Source organism: Leptonychotes weddellii, chromosome 16, assembly GCF_054177405.1.
Source record: "Leptonychotes weddellii isolate Sample4059 chromosome 16, ASM5417740v2, whole genome shotgun sequence".
Lineage (NCBI taxonomy): Eukaryota > Metazoa > Chordata > Mammalia > Carnivora > Phocidae > Leptonychotes > Leptonychotes weddellii.
The window spans coordinates 38,412,529-38,428,136 of record NC_138384.1 but is presented as its reverse complement, the minus strand read 5'-3'; the positions used below and the strand labels follow the sequence as shown (position 1 = coordinate 38,428,136).

General features: G+C 38.4%; 2 protein-coding genes across 9 annotated transcripts in view; one reads left to right on the top strand and one right to left on the bottom strand.

The window, feature by feature from the left end:
• The window catches only part of ZNF567 (zinc finger protein 567), a 107,727-nt gene that overhangs the window by 28,219 nt on the left and 63,900 nt on the right, over positions 1-15,608 (top strand). The gene's annotated exons all lie outside the window — the stretch shown is intronic.
• Positions 1,033-15,608, bottom strand: part of ZNF461 (zinc finger protein 461) — a 47,812-nt gene continuing 33,236 nt past the window's right edge. For 3 of the 5 annotated variants that reach the window (XM_031026079.2, XM_081807516.1, XM_031026078.2), the window contains 2 exons: positions 6,392-6,445; positions 1,033-3,029 (listed from right to left, as the gene is read on the bottom strand). In XM_031026079.2, the coding sequence (XP_030881939.2) occupies positions 1,639-3,029; positions 6,392-6,445 (1,445 nt within the window). In that variant the 3' untranslated portion in view covers positions 1,033-1,638. The remainder of the gene's footprint in view (positions 3,030-6,391; positions 6,446-15,608) is intronic. The other 2 variants (XM_081807517.1, XM_081807518.1) reach the window with 2 other exon arrangements.

The window sequence follows — 15,608 nt, the reverse complement described above, 5'->3', positions numbered from 1 at the left end:
GGGCTCGATCCCAGGACCCCGGGATCATGACCTGAGCCGAAGGCAGACGCTTAACGACTGAGCCACCCAGGTGCCCAAGAGTTGGTCCTTTTTAAAGACAAAGTTGAGGGCGCCTGGGTGGCTCAGTCGTTAAGCGTCTGCCTTCGGCTCAGGTCATGATCCCGGGGTCCTGGGATCGAGCCCCACGTCAGGCTCCCTGCTCGGCGGGAAGCCTGCTCTCCCTCTCCCACTCCCGCTGCTTGTGTTCCTGCTCTCGCTATCTCTGTCTCTGTCAAATAAATAAATAAAATCTTTAAAAAAAGACAAAGTTGAAAAACTTCTAGCTTGTCTGACTTAACCAAAAACACAGAGACAGAGAGGACTTAAATAAATAATAAACAAAAGGAGAGAGTTCCAATATTGCAGAGCAGGCAATGAAGGATGAGGAGCAGAAAGGCAGTAACTTTATAGTTGGCACAATGTTTATAAATCCCTGGATAATACTGAAAATAAATGAAAGAGGGCTAAATTTGGACCAATGATGAGAATTTCAGGAATAAAAGATTATGACTGGGGCACCTGGGTGGCTCAGTCGATTAAGCATCTGCCTTCAGCTCAGGTCATGATCCCAGGGTCCTGGGATTGAGCCCCGCATCAGGCTCCCTGCTCAGTGGGGAGCCTGCTTCTCCCTCTCCCTCTGCCTGCCGCTCCCCCTGCTTGTGCTCTCTCTCTGCCTGTCAAATAAATAAAATCTTTAAAAAAAAAAGATTATAATTAATCTACTTTCATCCGAAGAATTTTTTTAAAAAGTTAATCCCTGGAAGAATGCAAAAGAATTGACAGCTGTGGTTGACCCTGTGTAAGTAAAGCAGGTGGCTATAAAACCAGATATTAAGGAAGCTTTAATTTTTACTTTACTTGCTTGATAACTTCTGAATTTTGTAGCATGTGCTTTTATTGCCTAATTTTTAAAATTAAAAAATCAATGTAATATCAAAACATACATACACTCTCATGGCTGGTAATCTACCCTCCATAATGGAAATAAAAGAATGACAATGTAAGAATGTTTATTGTATGACCATTTGTGATGAAAACAGAAACAACTGAATGTCTACAGTAGGAAATGGCTTAAAATACAGATACGTATCCCATACTAGAAATATTCTGAGGCTTGAAAAAAAAATGAGTTAGCTCTTTATGTATTCACCTGGGAAAATGTTTGCAATTATTTGTGCAAAAAGAAATTGCCACGAAATATGTCACTGTAACTGGTATAACCTTCCACACACATGCAATAAACCCTTCATATTTGCAGGTATGTTTGAGCAGGATGGAGCAACACTCACATATTGGCTATCTCAGGGATTTGTGAAAGGGGAAGAAATTGTTTTCATTTTATTTCTGCCACATTTCACTAGTTTCAGTAAAAACACTGTTTTATAAAATTTATCTCCATGGGTGTTATAACAACCCAGAAACAGCACTGGAACCAGAGCAATTAAAAAATTTTACCTGTTAATTACTTTTCCATTTTCCCGCTTGAAGTTTTTTTTTTCCCCAAGGATTACTGAAATAAATCAGTATTAATGAAATTCAGTATTTTACCAACTTTTACCTTGAAAACAAAAAGGAAAACCTGTATTTCTAAAAATATTATCATGATGCTAGAGTAGGATGGGGAGAGAGGAGAGGAAATCTTACTGGCATCTCAACAGTATGAAGTGCCTGATGTAGATTAAATTGCAAGCCATGATTAAAGGCCTTCCCACACTCATAAGGTTTCTTCCCAGAATGAATTCTCTGATGGTGTGAGAAGCTTGAATGATAGCTAAAGGCCTTCCCACATTCCTTACATTCATAGGGCTTCTCACCAGTATGTATTCTCTGATGTTGAATAAGGTGTGAATGAAGTCTAAAGGCCTTACCACATATCATACATTCATGAGGTTTCTCACCAGTATGAATTCTCTGATGTCTTTTGAGGTGTGAGCACTGTCTAAAAGTCTTCCCGCATTCCTTGCACTCATAGGGTTTCTCACCAGTATGAATCCTCCGATGTAGAGTAAGTTGTAAGCCATCACAAAAGGCCTTCCCACATTCATTACATTCATAAGGTTTTTTGCCAGAATGAATTTTCTGATGGTGAGAGAAGCTTGAGTGATAGCTAAAGGCCTTTCCACATTCTCTACACTTGTAGGGTTTCTCACCAGTATGAATTCTCTGATGTATGGTAAGGTGTGAGCGATGCCTAAACGTCTTTCCACATTCTTTACATTCATAGGGTTTCTCACCAGTATGGAGTCGAAGATGTTCAGTAAGTTGAAAGCCACGAATAAAAGCCTTCCCACATTGCTTACATTCATAAGGTTTTTCACCAGTATGAAGTCTCTGATGTTGAGTTAGCTGTGATCGCTGCCTAAAGGCCTTCCCACATTCCTTACATTCATAGGGTTTTTCACCAGTGTGAATTCTCTGATGCAGAATAAGTTCTGAGCCGTAATTAAAGGCCTTTCCACATTCTTTACATTCATAGCGTTTTTCACCATTATGGATTCTCAGGTGTTGTTTAAGTTGTGAACAATGAATAAAAGCCCTCCAACATTCCTTACATTCATTGCACTTGCTACTATTTTGAATTCTCTGTTTAGTAAGATATGATGTATTAACAGTTTCTGCACATTCCTTACATTCAGAAAGTTTTTCTTTAGAATGAGTTCTTTTGTGATGACTAAAAAATAAATGGTAACTGAAGATTTTTCTACATTCTTTACACTCAACATTTTTCTCTCTATTATAAAATTCCTGAGTGAGTAAAGTATGTTGGTTAAATATAGGCATGTGTTCATGGTTGATAACAAATTGCCTGAAATAGGCCTCCTGTTCCTGTTGTATCTCAAACTGACTACTGCATTCCCAAATATCTCTGAAAATGGACTTCTCAGGATTATGACTTTTAAATTGTTCCATGATAGCCCATCGGGATGTCTCTGTCTCATAAATGTCTCTTTTTGGAGATAACTTCTTGGCCTCACACCTGGACACCAAGTCTGAAAGATAAGAAACACATTTTAATTGCTGGCTTTGTGTTAGAAAACAAATAAAATATCTATGGTAGAACAGAGAGATAACTGAAAAATAATTCACACAAGAGATGAAAGGCTTGGAGAGCTCTTAAATACCATCATGCAACTGAATGAAAAAAAGGGTAAGGAGAACATAGAGAAATGAGAGCTCATAGGAGAAAGTGAGGGAGTTAATTAACAAGTCAAGTCAGTGGTTCTGAAATTTTTTTTGAAGATTTTATTTTTAGGCAATCTCTACACCCAACATGGGGCTTGAACCCACAACCCTGAGACCAGGAGTCAAACTGAGACAGCCAGGCACCCCAATGGTTCTGAAATTTTGATCTACCTCAGAATTTGTTGCAATTATGGATGTTTAGGAAACATTCTAGATCAAATGAATCAGTATCTACCAGAGTCAGTTTTAGAATGAGATCAACTGAATTAGAATCTACAAGTATATGTTTAACACATTCCACCAGGCCAAAGGATTATGATATGGAGACTACTAATTACCCCCAAATGTATATTGTATATTGATTGAACCCATGGTTTTTAGTTGAGAACGCTGTCCAATATAAAACACTGCATTTCCCAGGCTCTTTTGCAGAATATGCGATGTAACTGAATTCTGCCTTAAAAAATGCATAAGTATTATATAGTAGTTTCTGAGATGTTAAAAGCCAGCTGGCCCCTGTCCTATATCCTTTATTCTTCCATTTCCTCAGACTGCAATGTGGATGTGGTGCCATGTTACATAATGGTTTTGCAGAGCAGAACTTCCACTCCAGCCTGGACTTCAATGCAAGAGAAAACTAACCTTCTATATAGTTTAAGCCATTATTATTTTTGAGTTTCTGTCACATGCAGCCAAACCTATAACCAAATTAAAGTAGCTTTCTATTGAACTGAAATTTAAAAATCCAATTCTTTATTATGAGAACACAAGGCCCTCTGTGTACTAATAAGGCCTCACTTAGAGTCCATTTCCATTTTATTGGTGTGCTACAACACTAACCTCCTTTCAACAATTAGGACATTCCAAAGTCTTTCTTATCTTAGAGCTTTTCAGAGGCTGTTTCAGAAGAAGAAGTTTAAGACTGACAGCTGTATAAAGCATCCTATTCTAACACAATTTATTTTCCCATTTTCCTAGTGATGGACGTTTGGGTTGTTTTCAATTGTTGGCTATTATGATTAGTACTGCTATGAACATTCCTGTACATTTCTTTAGGTGGAAATAGGACTCCTTTCTGCTAAATGTATACCTTTAGGAGTGAAACTGTTGCATCATGGGATATGCATTTGTTCAGAGTTCACTGACACTTTCCAATAGTTTCCTCATTTTCTCATCAAATTGTAAAAGAGTTCCCGTTCCTCACATCCTCACCAACACTTGTTATTGTCAATCTTACATTCAGGCATCCTAGCAGATATGTTATGATACTGCGTTGTGGTTTAATTTGCAATTTCCCTGATGGCAAGTCAGGTTGAGCCTTTTTCATATGTTTATTGGCCAACTGGATATCTTTTTTAATAAACTGCCAACTCAGGTCTTTTGTCCATTCTTAGTGATTTTGTGTGTGTGGTAAAATTCATATAACATAAAATCTACCAGTTTAAACATCTGGAAGTATACAATTCAGTAACTTTTAATACATTCTCAATGTTGTTCAACCATCAGATCACTATCTAATTCCAGAACATTCTCATCATGCCAAAAAGAAACCACATATCCATAGTCATTTCCTCTTCCCCTCAGCTCCTGGCAACCACTAATCTGCTTTGCATCTCTATAAATTTGTCTATTCTGGAAATTTCATACAAATGGAATCATACAATATGTAACCTTTTGTGTCTTTTTTCACTGACTACAATGTTTTCAAGGATCAACCCTTTTGTAATATGTATCAGTACTTCATTTCTTTTTTAATGGCTGAATAATATTCCATTGTACAAATATACCATTTATTATTTATCCATTCATAAGTCGAGTGTCATTTGGGTAGTTCCTGGGTTGTACTGTTCTTTTTTCTTTGTAGAAATTCTTAATGTAGTCTGAATATAACCAACATATTGCAAATATCTTACTCAGCCTGGCATTTTCACTCTCTTAATGTTTTGATGAATAGAAGTTCCTAATTTTAAGGCAGTCTAATCCCAAGGTCATGAAAATATACTCATATTGTTTTCTATTTTGCCTTTCATATTTAGACCTATAACCTACCTAAATTAGATTTTAAATTTTAAGATTTTATTTATTCATTTGAGACACAGAGATAGAGAGAGAGAGAGAGCATGAGCAGGGAGAGAGGCAGAGGGAGAGGGAGAAGCAGGCTCCTCGCTGAGCCAGGAGCCTGATGCGGGGCTCGATCCCAGGACCCTGGGATCATGACCTGAGCCGAAGGCAGACGCTTAACCATCTGAGCCACCCAGGCGCCCCACCTAAATTAGATTTTATGATGTGAGATAGAACTCAAGATACCTAGCTTCTGATGTAGTCATCCAGTTGGCTCACACCATTTATTAAGACCATCCTCTGCATGTCTTTCTCTGTAATCCTCTGAAATAAATATTTCAACTCCCATACCTATGTTGAAATATTTCTAAAGTCACTAATAAAATCACTTTGCCAAAATCAGTGCTCTAGTGCTAGTCATTACTCTACTCGACTCATTAGCAGCATTTGACACAAATGATCAGTCCCTTTGCTTCCTATATACCATATTCTTCTGTTTATCCTTCTACCTTTGTACTTGTACTCAGTTCCCCTTAATGCATCCTCTTCTACTACCTGACCTCTAAATATTGGAATGTCCTGAAACCCAGGCTCTGGCTAGCCATCAATCTATACTCTTTGCCTATAACAGGTCTCACTTAAATTCCAGTCATATACTCCTAAGTCTTAAATTGATAATGCTGACTTTTTAAAAAAATTGTGGCAAAATACATGTAACATAAAATTTACCATCTTAACAATTTTAAGTGTACAGTTCAGCAGTGTTAAGTATGTTCACATTTTTGCACAACCAATCTCCAGGACTTTTTCAACTGAAACTCTGCACTCATTAATAACTCCTCCCCATTCCTTCCTCCCCCAGTTCCTGACATCCATCATTCTACTTCTGTTTCTATGGATTTGACTACTCTAGATACTTCATATCAGTGGACTCATACAGTGTTTGTCTTTTTGTGACTGGTTTATTTCACTGAGCATAATGTCCTCAACATGTTCATCCATGTTATAGCATGTGTCAGAATTACTTCCTTTTTAAGACTGAATAACATTACACTGTATACATATGCATACATACATATAGACACACACATTTTGTTTATCCACTCACCTGTTGATGGACACCTAGGTTGCTTCCACCCTTTGGCTCTTGTGTATAATGCTGCTAAGAACATGGGGGTACAAACATCTGTTTAGATTGCTGCTTTCAATTCTTTTGGGTATATATCCAGAGTTAGAATTGCTAGATCATACGGTAATTCTCTTTTTAAGTTTTTGAGGAACCATCATACTGTTTCCCACAATGGCTACACCATTTTACACTCCCACCAACACAAAGGTTCCAATTTCTCCACATCCTCACCAACACTTGTTACTTTGTTTTTTTTTTTTCTTTTTTTTTTAAGATTTTATTTATTTATTTGAGACAGAGAGAATGAGAGAGAGAGAGCACATGAGAGGGGGGAGGGTCAGAGGGAGAAGCAGGCTCCCTGCCGAGCAGGGAGCCCGATGCGGGACTCGATCCAGGGACTCCAGGATCATGACCTGAGCCGAAAGCAGTCGCTTAACCAACTGAGCCACCCAGGCGCCCTATTTTTTTTTTCTTTTAAGATTTTACTTATTTGACAGAGAGAGAGAATGAGCACAAGCTGGGGGAGCAGCAGAGGGAGAGGGAGAAGCAGGCTCTCCACTGAGCAGGGAGCCTGATGCAGGGCTTGATCCTAGGACCCTGGGATCATGACCCAAGCCAAAGGGAGACCTTTAACCCCTTGGTTTTTCATAGTAAACATACTAATGGATGTGAAGTGAGATTTCATTGTGGTTTTGATTTGCATTTCCCTAATGGCTAGTGATGTTAAGCATCTTCTCATGTGCTTACTGGCTACTTGTATATCATCTGTGGAGAAATCTGTATTAAAAATCCTTTCCCCCTTTTTTAAATTGAGCTGCTTGGTTTCTTTGATATTGAGTTGTAGGATTTCTTTATATATTCTGGATATTAACCCTTTGTCAGTTATATGATTTATAAATGTTTTCTCCTATTCCAGAGGTTGCCTTTTCACTCTATTGTATACTTTTATGTATATACTTCTAGCTTTTATCTTGTATTCAATACAAGTCTAATAAAATTCCTACAATGTTGTTTGAAGAACTTGAAAAACTAATTCAAAAATATATTGGAAAAACAAACATTTAAGAATAGCCAGAACACTACTGAAAAAGATCAGAGTCAGAGAATTTACAATGCCTATGATAAAGACATCACAAAGACTTAAAAATTAAGACAATGTAGTATTCATATAGGGCCTGACTCATGGAAAGACCAGAAGCAGACCGACATAGAAAGCATTACAGATCAGTGATGAAAGAATAATTTAATAAATGATATTAGAACAACTAGCTATAGATATAAAAAAATTACTCTGGTTCCCTACCATACACCATAAATACATAAACTCTAACTGCATTAAAGGCCCACAAGTTGAAGGAAAAATGTAAAGTTTATGGGAAAAAATACAGATATATATAAAGCACATCTAAAGGTAGAATGGATTTCTCAAACAAGACACAAACAGGCTAACTAGAAAAAAGATAAAGCTAAAAGAAAAATGGGCAAAAGATCTGTTTAGACATTTCACAAAAGGAGAAACACTAATGCTAAACAATCATATGCAAAGATGCTCAAACTCACTAGAAATCAAGGACATTCAAATTAAGATATAATGTGATACCATTTCATACTGAGATTGGTAAAACTCAAAATATCTAAGAATTTCACTCATTGTTAAGATGTTGAATCACCAAAATTATTAAACATTGCAGTGGTAATGTAAATTACTACCAACACTCAGGAAAACAATCTGGTGTAACATAAAGTTGAAGATGAACATGTTCCATGATCCAGCAATTCCAATAGTACATAGCCTGGAGAAAATCTTGTATTATGTGCTTCAGGAGACATGTAAGAATATTCATTGCACCATTGTGCATACTAGCCCAAAATTACAAACCCAAATTATAACAACCAGAAATTTGTGGAATGAAATATTATACAGCTATGAAAATGAACTCAGGCATAAAACAATATGGGAAAATTATTATAAACCATATGGTACAAAATAACCAAATCACAAAAAACACATCTCATTATCATTTTTATAAACTTAAAAATAAGCAAAACACAACAAATAGCATTTAAGGGCATACACAAGTGTCATAAGCTATTTTTAAAAATGAAATAATCATAATACAATTCAAGATAATGGTTACCTTTAGAGATGTAGCAGGGGAAGAGACCAGGGAAAAGCATACAGATAGCTTGCATGGCATTGGTCACATAACAATTCCTAACTAAATCACCAGATAGACTCCTCAGATTAAATAAAACATTCCATTCTCCCTGGAATACATTATGACAGGATCCAGCAAGATCAGTGGTACTAGTTACTTGGCTACACGTATCCAAGATGATCCCAACAGCCAAGTTGTATGCCTGCCAGAAGTCAGCTGTATTTGTTCCCATCCCTGTTTATACCAATAGATGAAATGAATATGAAAACTGTTCCAGTAAACTAACTGTTTTGGAAAGATCACATAATGGCAATCATTTAAGAAAAAGCAAAAAAAAAAAAAAAATGCTACGAGAAAAAGATTGGTGATGGTGACATAAAAATGAAGTACTCCACACACACAGTCTTTAGGATCTTCCCCTTCTTTAAAGAAATCAAAGCAAATATCATAGAAAATGCACAGTCTAAAGTTCATTTTTTAAAAAATTTTTAAAGATTTTATTTATTTTAGAGAGAGAGAACACACGTGGAGGGAGGGGCAGAGGGAGGAGAGGGAGAGAATCTCAAGCAGACTCTGCCTTAAGTTTGGAGCCTGATGAGGGGCTTGATCTCAAGACCCTGGGATCATGACCTGAGCCAAAACCAAGAGTCAGACGTTTAACCAACTGAGCCACCCAGGCGCCCCTAAAGTTCATTTTTAAAGGAAAATTTAAAATCTCTATCACAAACCAAAAACCCTGGAAATTACCTATCATACAATAAAATTACTTTGAATGCCTGAAGCAAGAAGGTCAATTGATTTGGATTCTGTGGACTTGAGGAACTACCGTGTGGTGAGTTCCCTGGGGTTTCTTTTCTTTTTCCTGTTTTTTCTTTTTTAATTCCACTATAATTAACATAGAATGTTACATTAGTTTTAGGTATACAATATAGTGATTCAACAATTCTATACATTACTCCATGCTCATCCAATTAAGTGTAGTCTTAATCCCCTTCACCTATTTCACCCATCTCCCCACCCACCTCTGGTAACTATCAGTTTGTTCTCTATATTTAAGAGTGTTTTCTTGTCTCTTTTTTCTTTGTTTCATTTCTTAAATTCCACACATGAATGAAATCATATATTTGTTTTTCTTTGACTACTTCACTTAGCATTATACCCTTTAGATCCATCCATGTTGTTGCAAATGGCAAGACTGCATTCCTTTTTATTGCCGAATAATATTCCATTGTATATATACACACATCTTCATCCATTCATCTATTGATGGACACTTGGGTTGCTTCCATATCCATGCTATTGTAAATAATGCTGCAATAAAAATGCTGCATATATCTTTTCAAATTAGTAATTTCATATTCTTTCTGTAAATACTCTGGAATTACTGGATCATATGGTAATTCTATTTCTAGTTGTTTTTTTTTTTAAAGATTTTATTTATTTATTTGACAGAGAGAGACACAGCAAGAGAGGGAACACAAGCAGGGGGAGTGGGAGAAGGAGAAGCAGGTCTCCCATTAAGCAGGGAGCCCAACGCAGGGCTCGACCCCAGGACCCTGGGATCGTGACCTGAGCTGAAGGCAGACACTTAACGACTGAGCCACCCTGGCGCCCCTATTTCTAGTTTTCTGAGGAAACTTCATACTGTTCTCCACAGTGGCTGCACCAGTGTGCATTCCAAACATGCATGAGGGTTCCTTTGTCTCTACATCCTCCCTAACACTTGTTTATTGTGTTTCTGATTTAGCCATTCTGATAGGTGTGAGGTGATACCTCACTGTGATATCTCATTATGGTTTCAATTTGCATTTCCCTGATGACCTGTGATGTAGAACATTTTTTCATGTGTCTATTGGCATCTGTATGTCTTCTTTGGAGAAATGTCTGCTAATGTCTTCTGCCCAATTTTTAGTTGGATTATTTGTATTTTGGGTGTTGAGTTGTATCAGTTCTTTATATATTTTGATACTAGCCCTTTATCAGGAATGTCATTTGCAAATGTCACTCACTCTAGTGAGTTTCTGGTGAGTAGACTGTCTTTTAGTTTTGTGGATTGTTTCCTTTGCTGTGTAGAAGCTTCTTACTTTGAAGTAGTTCCAATAGTTTATTTTTGCTTTTGTTTCTCTTCTCTCAGGAGACATATAAAGAAAAATGTTGGTATGGCCAATGTGATAGAAATTACTATGTGTGCTCTCTTCGAGCATTTTCATGGTTTCAGGTCTCACTTGTAGGTCTTTAATTCATTTTGAGTTTATTTTTGTGTATGGTGTAAGAAAGTGGTCCAGTTTCATTTTTTTGCATGTAGCTGTGCAGTTTCCCCAACACCATTTGTTGAAGAGACTGTCTTTCACCCATTGGATATTCTTGCCTCCTTTGTCATAGATTAATTGACCATATAATTTTGGGTTTATTTCTGGGTTTTCTATTCACTTCCATTGAACTATGTGTCTGATTTTATACTGTTTTGGTTACTACAGCTTTGTAGTATATCTTGAAATCAGCTATTGTTTCTTCAGATAAATTTTCTGCCCTTTTTTCTCTCTTTTCTGGGATCCCTATTACGTGAATATTATTATGCTTGATGGTGTTGCTGAGTTCCCTTAGTTTATTTTCATTTTTTATTATTCTTTTTCCTTTCTCCTGTTTGGCTTAATTGCTTTCCATTATTCTCTCCTTCATGTTGCTGATCCATTCTTCTCTTCCTCTTGTCTACTACTTATTTTTAATTTCAGTTGAGTTCTTCATCATGGATTGGTTTATTTTTATGTTTTCTATCTCTTTGTTGAGGGTTTCACCGAGGTCCTCCACTCTTTTCACAATTCCAGTTAGTATCTTTATGACCATTACTTTAAATTCTCTATCAGTCATATTACATATCTCCGTTTCACTTAGGTCTATCATTGTGATTCTGTCCTGTTCTTTCATCTGGGACATATTCCCCTGTCTCTTCATTTTGTCTAACTCTCTGTGTCTGTTCCTATGTGTTAGGAAAGTTAGCTATGTCTGATTATGAAAGTGGTGGCCTTATGAAGAAGAGGTCCTGTAGTGCCCTGCAGTGCAGTGTCCTCCAACTAGAACCTGCACTTCAGGGGTGTCTCCTATGTGTGTTGCATGTGCCCTACTGTTGTGGCTGAGCTGCATTTGCCTTCAGTCTAGTCATCTGCAAAGCTTCTCTTTGCCTGTTGTGAGCTGAGTTTAGTCCCTGTGTTGTTAGTGGGCCAGTCAAGGGCTACTTTGGGCTTGAGTTGGGTCAGAGTAGGTGTCTGCCAGAGATGCAATAGCACCTAACTTCACGGTGCTCTCCTTGTGTTGTTTCCTGAGAAGCTGTCATTGGTGAGCAGGGCCTATGGTCAGATTAGATGTCTGCTCCAAGCCCACTGCTGAAGCCATAGTCAAACTGACGGGTTATCTTCCCCTGTCCCCAGGGCAGGAGTCACTTTGGAGTGGTGCTGGCCCCTGTTGGAGGTGCTTGCACACTGTCACATTCGTGGCACCACTCTGGAGAACTCCTACCAGGCCAGGTTGGAGGGGCATGATCCAAAGGAGAACAAGGGGGAAGGTATGTGGTGTTAGCAAGGTTTGTACTGGTCCGCAGTGGGAGAGGACATGTAGCCACTCTGGAGAACTGTTAAGGGAGGGTCCACAGGAGAGCATGGGGGCAGGGCATGCTGTTAACAAGCTAGGTGGAGAGTGTGCATGCTGTGCTGGTTCCCACAGGTATCCATGTATCTATGCTCGGGGGCAGGGGAAGGAAATGGTGCCTGCCAGCTCTTTTGTTCTCAGAGAAGTCTCCCATAGATCCCTGACCCACCAGCACATATTCTGAGATTAGCAAATAAATCTTCCTATGTACCCCCAAGTGTTTGTCAAATTGCTGTTTCTATGCTATATATCAGCAGGGCTGTTTATTATGCTGTCTCTTTAAGGGCAGGGACTCGGTTTTCTATCACCCTCCTGGCTCTCTCAGAGCTGAGCCTGCTGATTTTTAAAGTTCCAGGTGTTAAGCCCAACTAATTTAAAAAACTGGTGAAGTTAGACACCTCTGGCTTTCAAAGCCAAATGTTATGGGGATTCATCTTCCCAGTGTGGGTCCCCCATGGCCTGGGATGGGTTCTGCTCCTCTTCCTTGTCAGTGCCTGTGGTGTCCTTCCCTCCCACAGACATTATTACAGGTCAGTTTGGTTCCTGCCCACATCTCTGCCCTTCCTACCTTTTTCAATGTGGTGGTTTCTCTATACTTAGCTGTGGACAGTCTGTTCTGGCAGTCATCGGATCATTTTCTGGGTTATTCAAACTGATGTGGGTGTTATCGAGGTATAGCTATGGGATGAGATAAGCTCAGGATCCTCTTACTCCACCATCTTCCCAGGAAGTTTGTCCCTGGGTTTTCTTTTTATTTCTTATATATCCCCATAATGGGCACTGGACAGCAGGCCTGCAACCTGGAACCATTAGCAGATGCACACACACACACCAAGAAAAATCCACTCTCCAGCCAAAAGACTAGGAGGAGGGAAGCCCAAAAGACTTAGTGGAATCCCTAGCACCTGCTCCACAACCTAGACCCTAGCAACAGTTTCATCAGCCAGCTGCAGTAGCAGGAAGAATTCTGTGATTGATGTATCAGTAGCCACAGCAAGAGGAAGTCTCTTGATGTACAAGCCAACAGATCAATTCACCCAGAAAGGTACCATTAGCAGAGTCTTGCATCTCCCTGTCCTCTGCCCAGTGGCATAAGGAAATCCATGCCCAGTGCCTTCTGTATCTCACTGAAGCTAAGTGTATCTCAATGGCTTCTGCCTCCCCCAACCCACAGAAGGTGGCCTAGCTACACTAGGGATTCACAGAAGTTTCTGTCCTTGCAGACAACACTAGCAGGCACTGAACAGGATTCCCAGCAGTACCAAAGATATAAAGCATATCAGAATAGCATTGAAAGGGCTCTGAAAACTAAGCTGCCATTAGAACTAAAGCTTACAAAAGTAGGACAGATCTATACACTAAACCTAACAGCATGACTCCCTGATAAAATAGATTTAAATAGACTTAAATAGAATCAAGACTCTCTTAACATAAAAACAAAAATGTCCACGATACAACAAATCACCTGTCATACCAAAAGCCAGGGAAACCAAAATCTGAAGGAGAAAAGACAATCAACTGAAACCAATACCAAGATTAATTAGATGCTGGAACTACCTGACAAGGATTTTATTTTATTTTATTTATTATTATTATTATTATTTTAGATTTTATTTATTTATTTGAGAGTGAGAGGGAGAGTGAGCACGAGAGAGACAGCACCAATGGGAGGAGAGGCAGACTCCCCACTGGGCAGGGAGCCCAGTGACATAGGGCTTGATCCCAGGTCCCTGAGATCATGACCTGAGCCGAAGGCAGATGCTTAACTGACTGAGCCACTCAGGTGCCCCCTGACAAGGATTTTAAAGTGGTCTTCATAAAAACACATTGACAATCAATTACAAACTCTCTTTAAACAAATGAAAAAACAGAATATTTCTGAAAAGAAAGTACTTACAAAAACGAAGTAAATGCAATGAAAAATATAATAATTGTTATAAAAGACACACTACTGGTCTCTAGAGTAGACATAACAGAAGCTAGAAATCAGTGAACTTAAAGACAGAATTTACTTCATCTGAAAAACAAAGATAAACAGACTTAAAGAAAAAAATACAGCCTCATTCCCTGTGGGACAATAACAAAAGATCCAACATTCATATCATCCAAGTCCCAGAGGACAGGAAAAAGACTGTGGGAATGAAAAAGTATTTAAAGATATAACAGTTGAACTTCCCAAATTTCATACAACACAAATCCACAGATTCAAGAAACTCAGCAAATACCTATTAAGAAAAATCCAAAGAACTCAAAACCAAGACATCCATTTCTAAAAACTAGACAAAGAAAAAAGTCTTTAAAATAGAAATGCGTATTATATATTGATGATAAAGAAACACCAATTCAAAAGACTAGATTTCTCATTTGAAACCATGGAGACCAAAAAGAAACAGCACAATAATTTTCAAGTACTAAAAGAAAAGAACTGTGAACCTCAAATTCTATACCCATTGAAACTATACTTGTTTTTTAAAGATTTACTTATTTATTTTAGAAAAAGAGAGAGTACGTGAGGGGGAGAGGCAGAGGGAGAGAGAGAAACTCAAGGAGACTCTGAGCTGAGCGCAGAGCCCAATGTGGGGCTCAATCTCACAATCCTAAGATCACAACCTGAACCGAAACCAAGAGTCAGACACTCAACCGACTGTTCCACCCAGCCGCCCCTCCAATGAAACTATTCTTAAGGAATGAAGAAGAAATATAGGCATTCTCAGACAAAGGAAAACTAAGAGAATTTGTTTTTGCAGACATGCCCTTAAAGAGTGGCTAAAGGAAGGGGCGCCTGGGTGGCTCAGTCGTTAAGCGTCTGCCTTCCGCTCAGGTCATGATCCCAGGGTCGTGGGATCGAGCCCCACATCGGGCTCCCTGCTCAGCGGGAAGCCTGCTTCTCCCTCTCCCACTCCCCCTGCTTGTGTTCCCTCTCTCTCTGTATCTCTCTCTGTCAAATAAATAAAATCTTTAAAAAAAAAAAAAGAGTGGCTAAAGGAAGCTCTCCCAAAACAAAGAAAATGATAACAGAAGAAGGCTTAGACATTCACAAAGAAAAGAATAATAGAATGAGCAAAAGGAGAAAAAAACATACCAGGCTATTCTTTACCCCATGAGTTCCTTTAGTCCTATTTTATGGAAAAGCAAAAATTTTAACACTATCTCTTGTGGTGATTAATGTAGAAGAAATACTTAAAACAATTATACCAAAAAAGTGGGGAGGATAAAGGGACCTAAATGGATGTAAGGTTTCTACACTTCACTTGAAGTGGTAAAACATCAAAACCAGCAGGCTGTGATAGGTATGTACATATATGCTAATACTTAGAGAAAACAATAAAATAAAAATAAAGCAACATATTAAAAAGCATAAATCAAAATGGTACTCTAGAAATGTTTGAGTAACT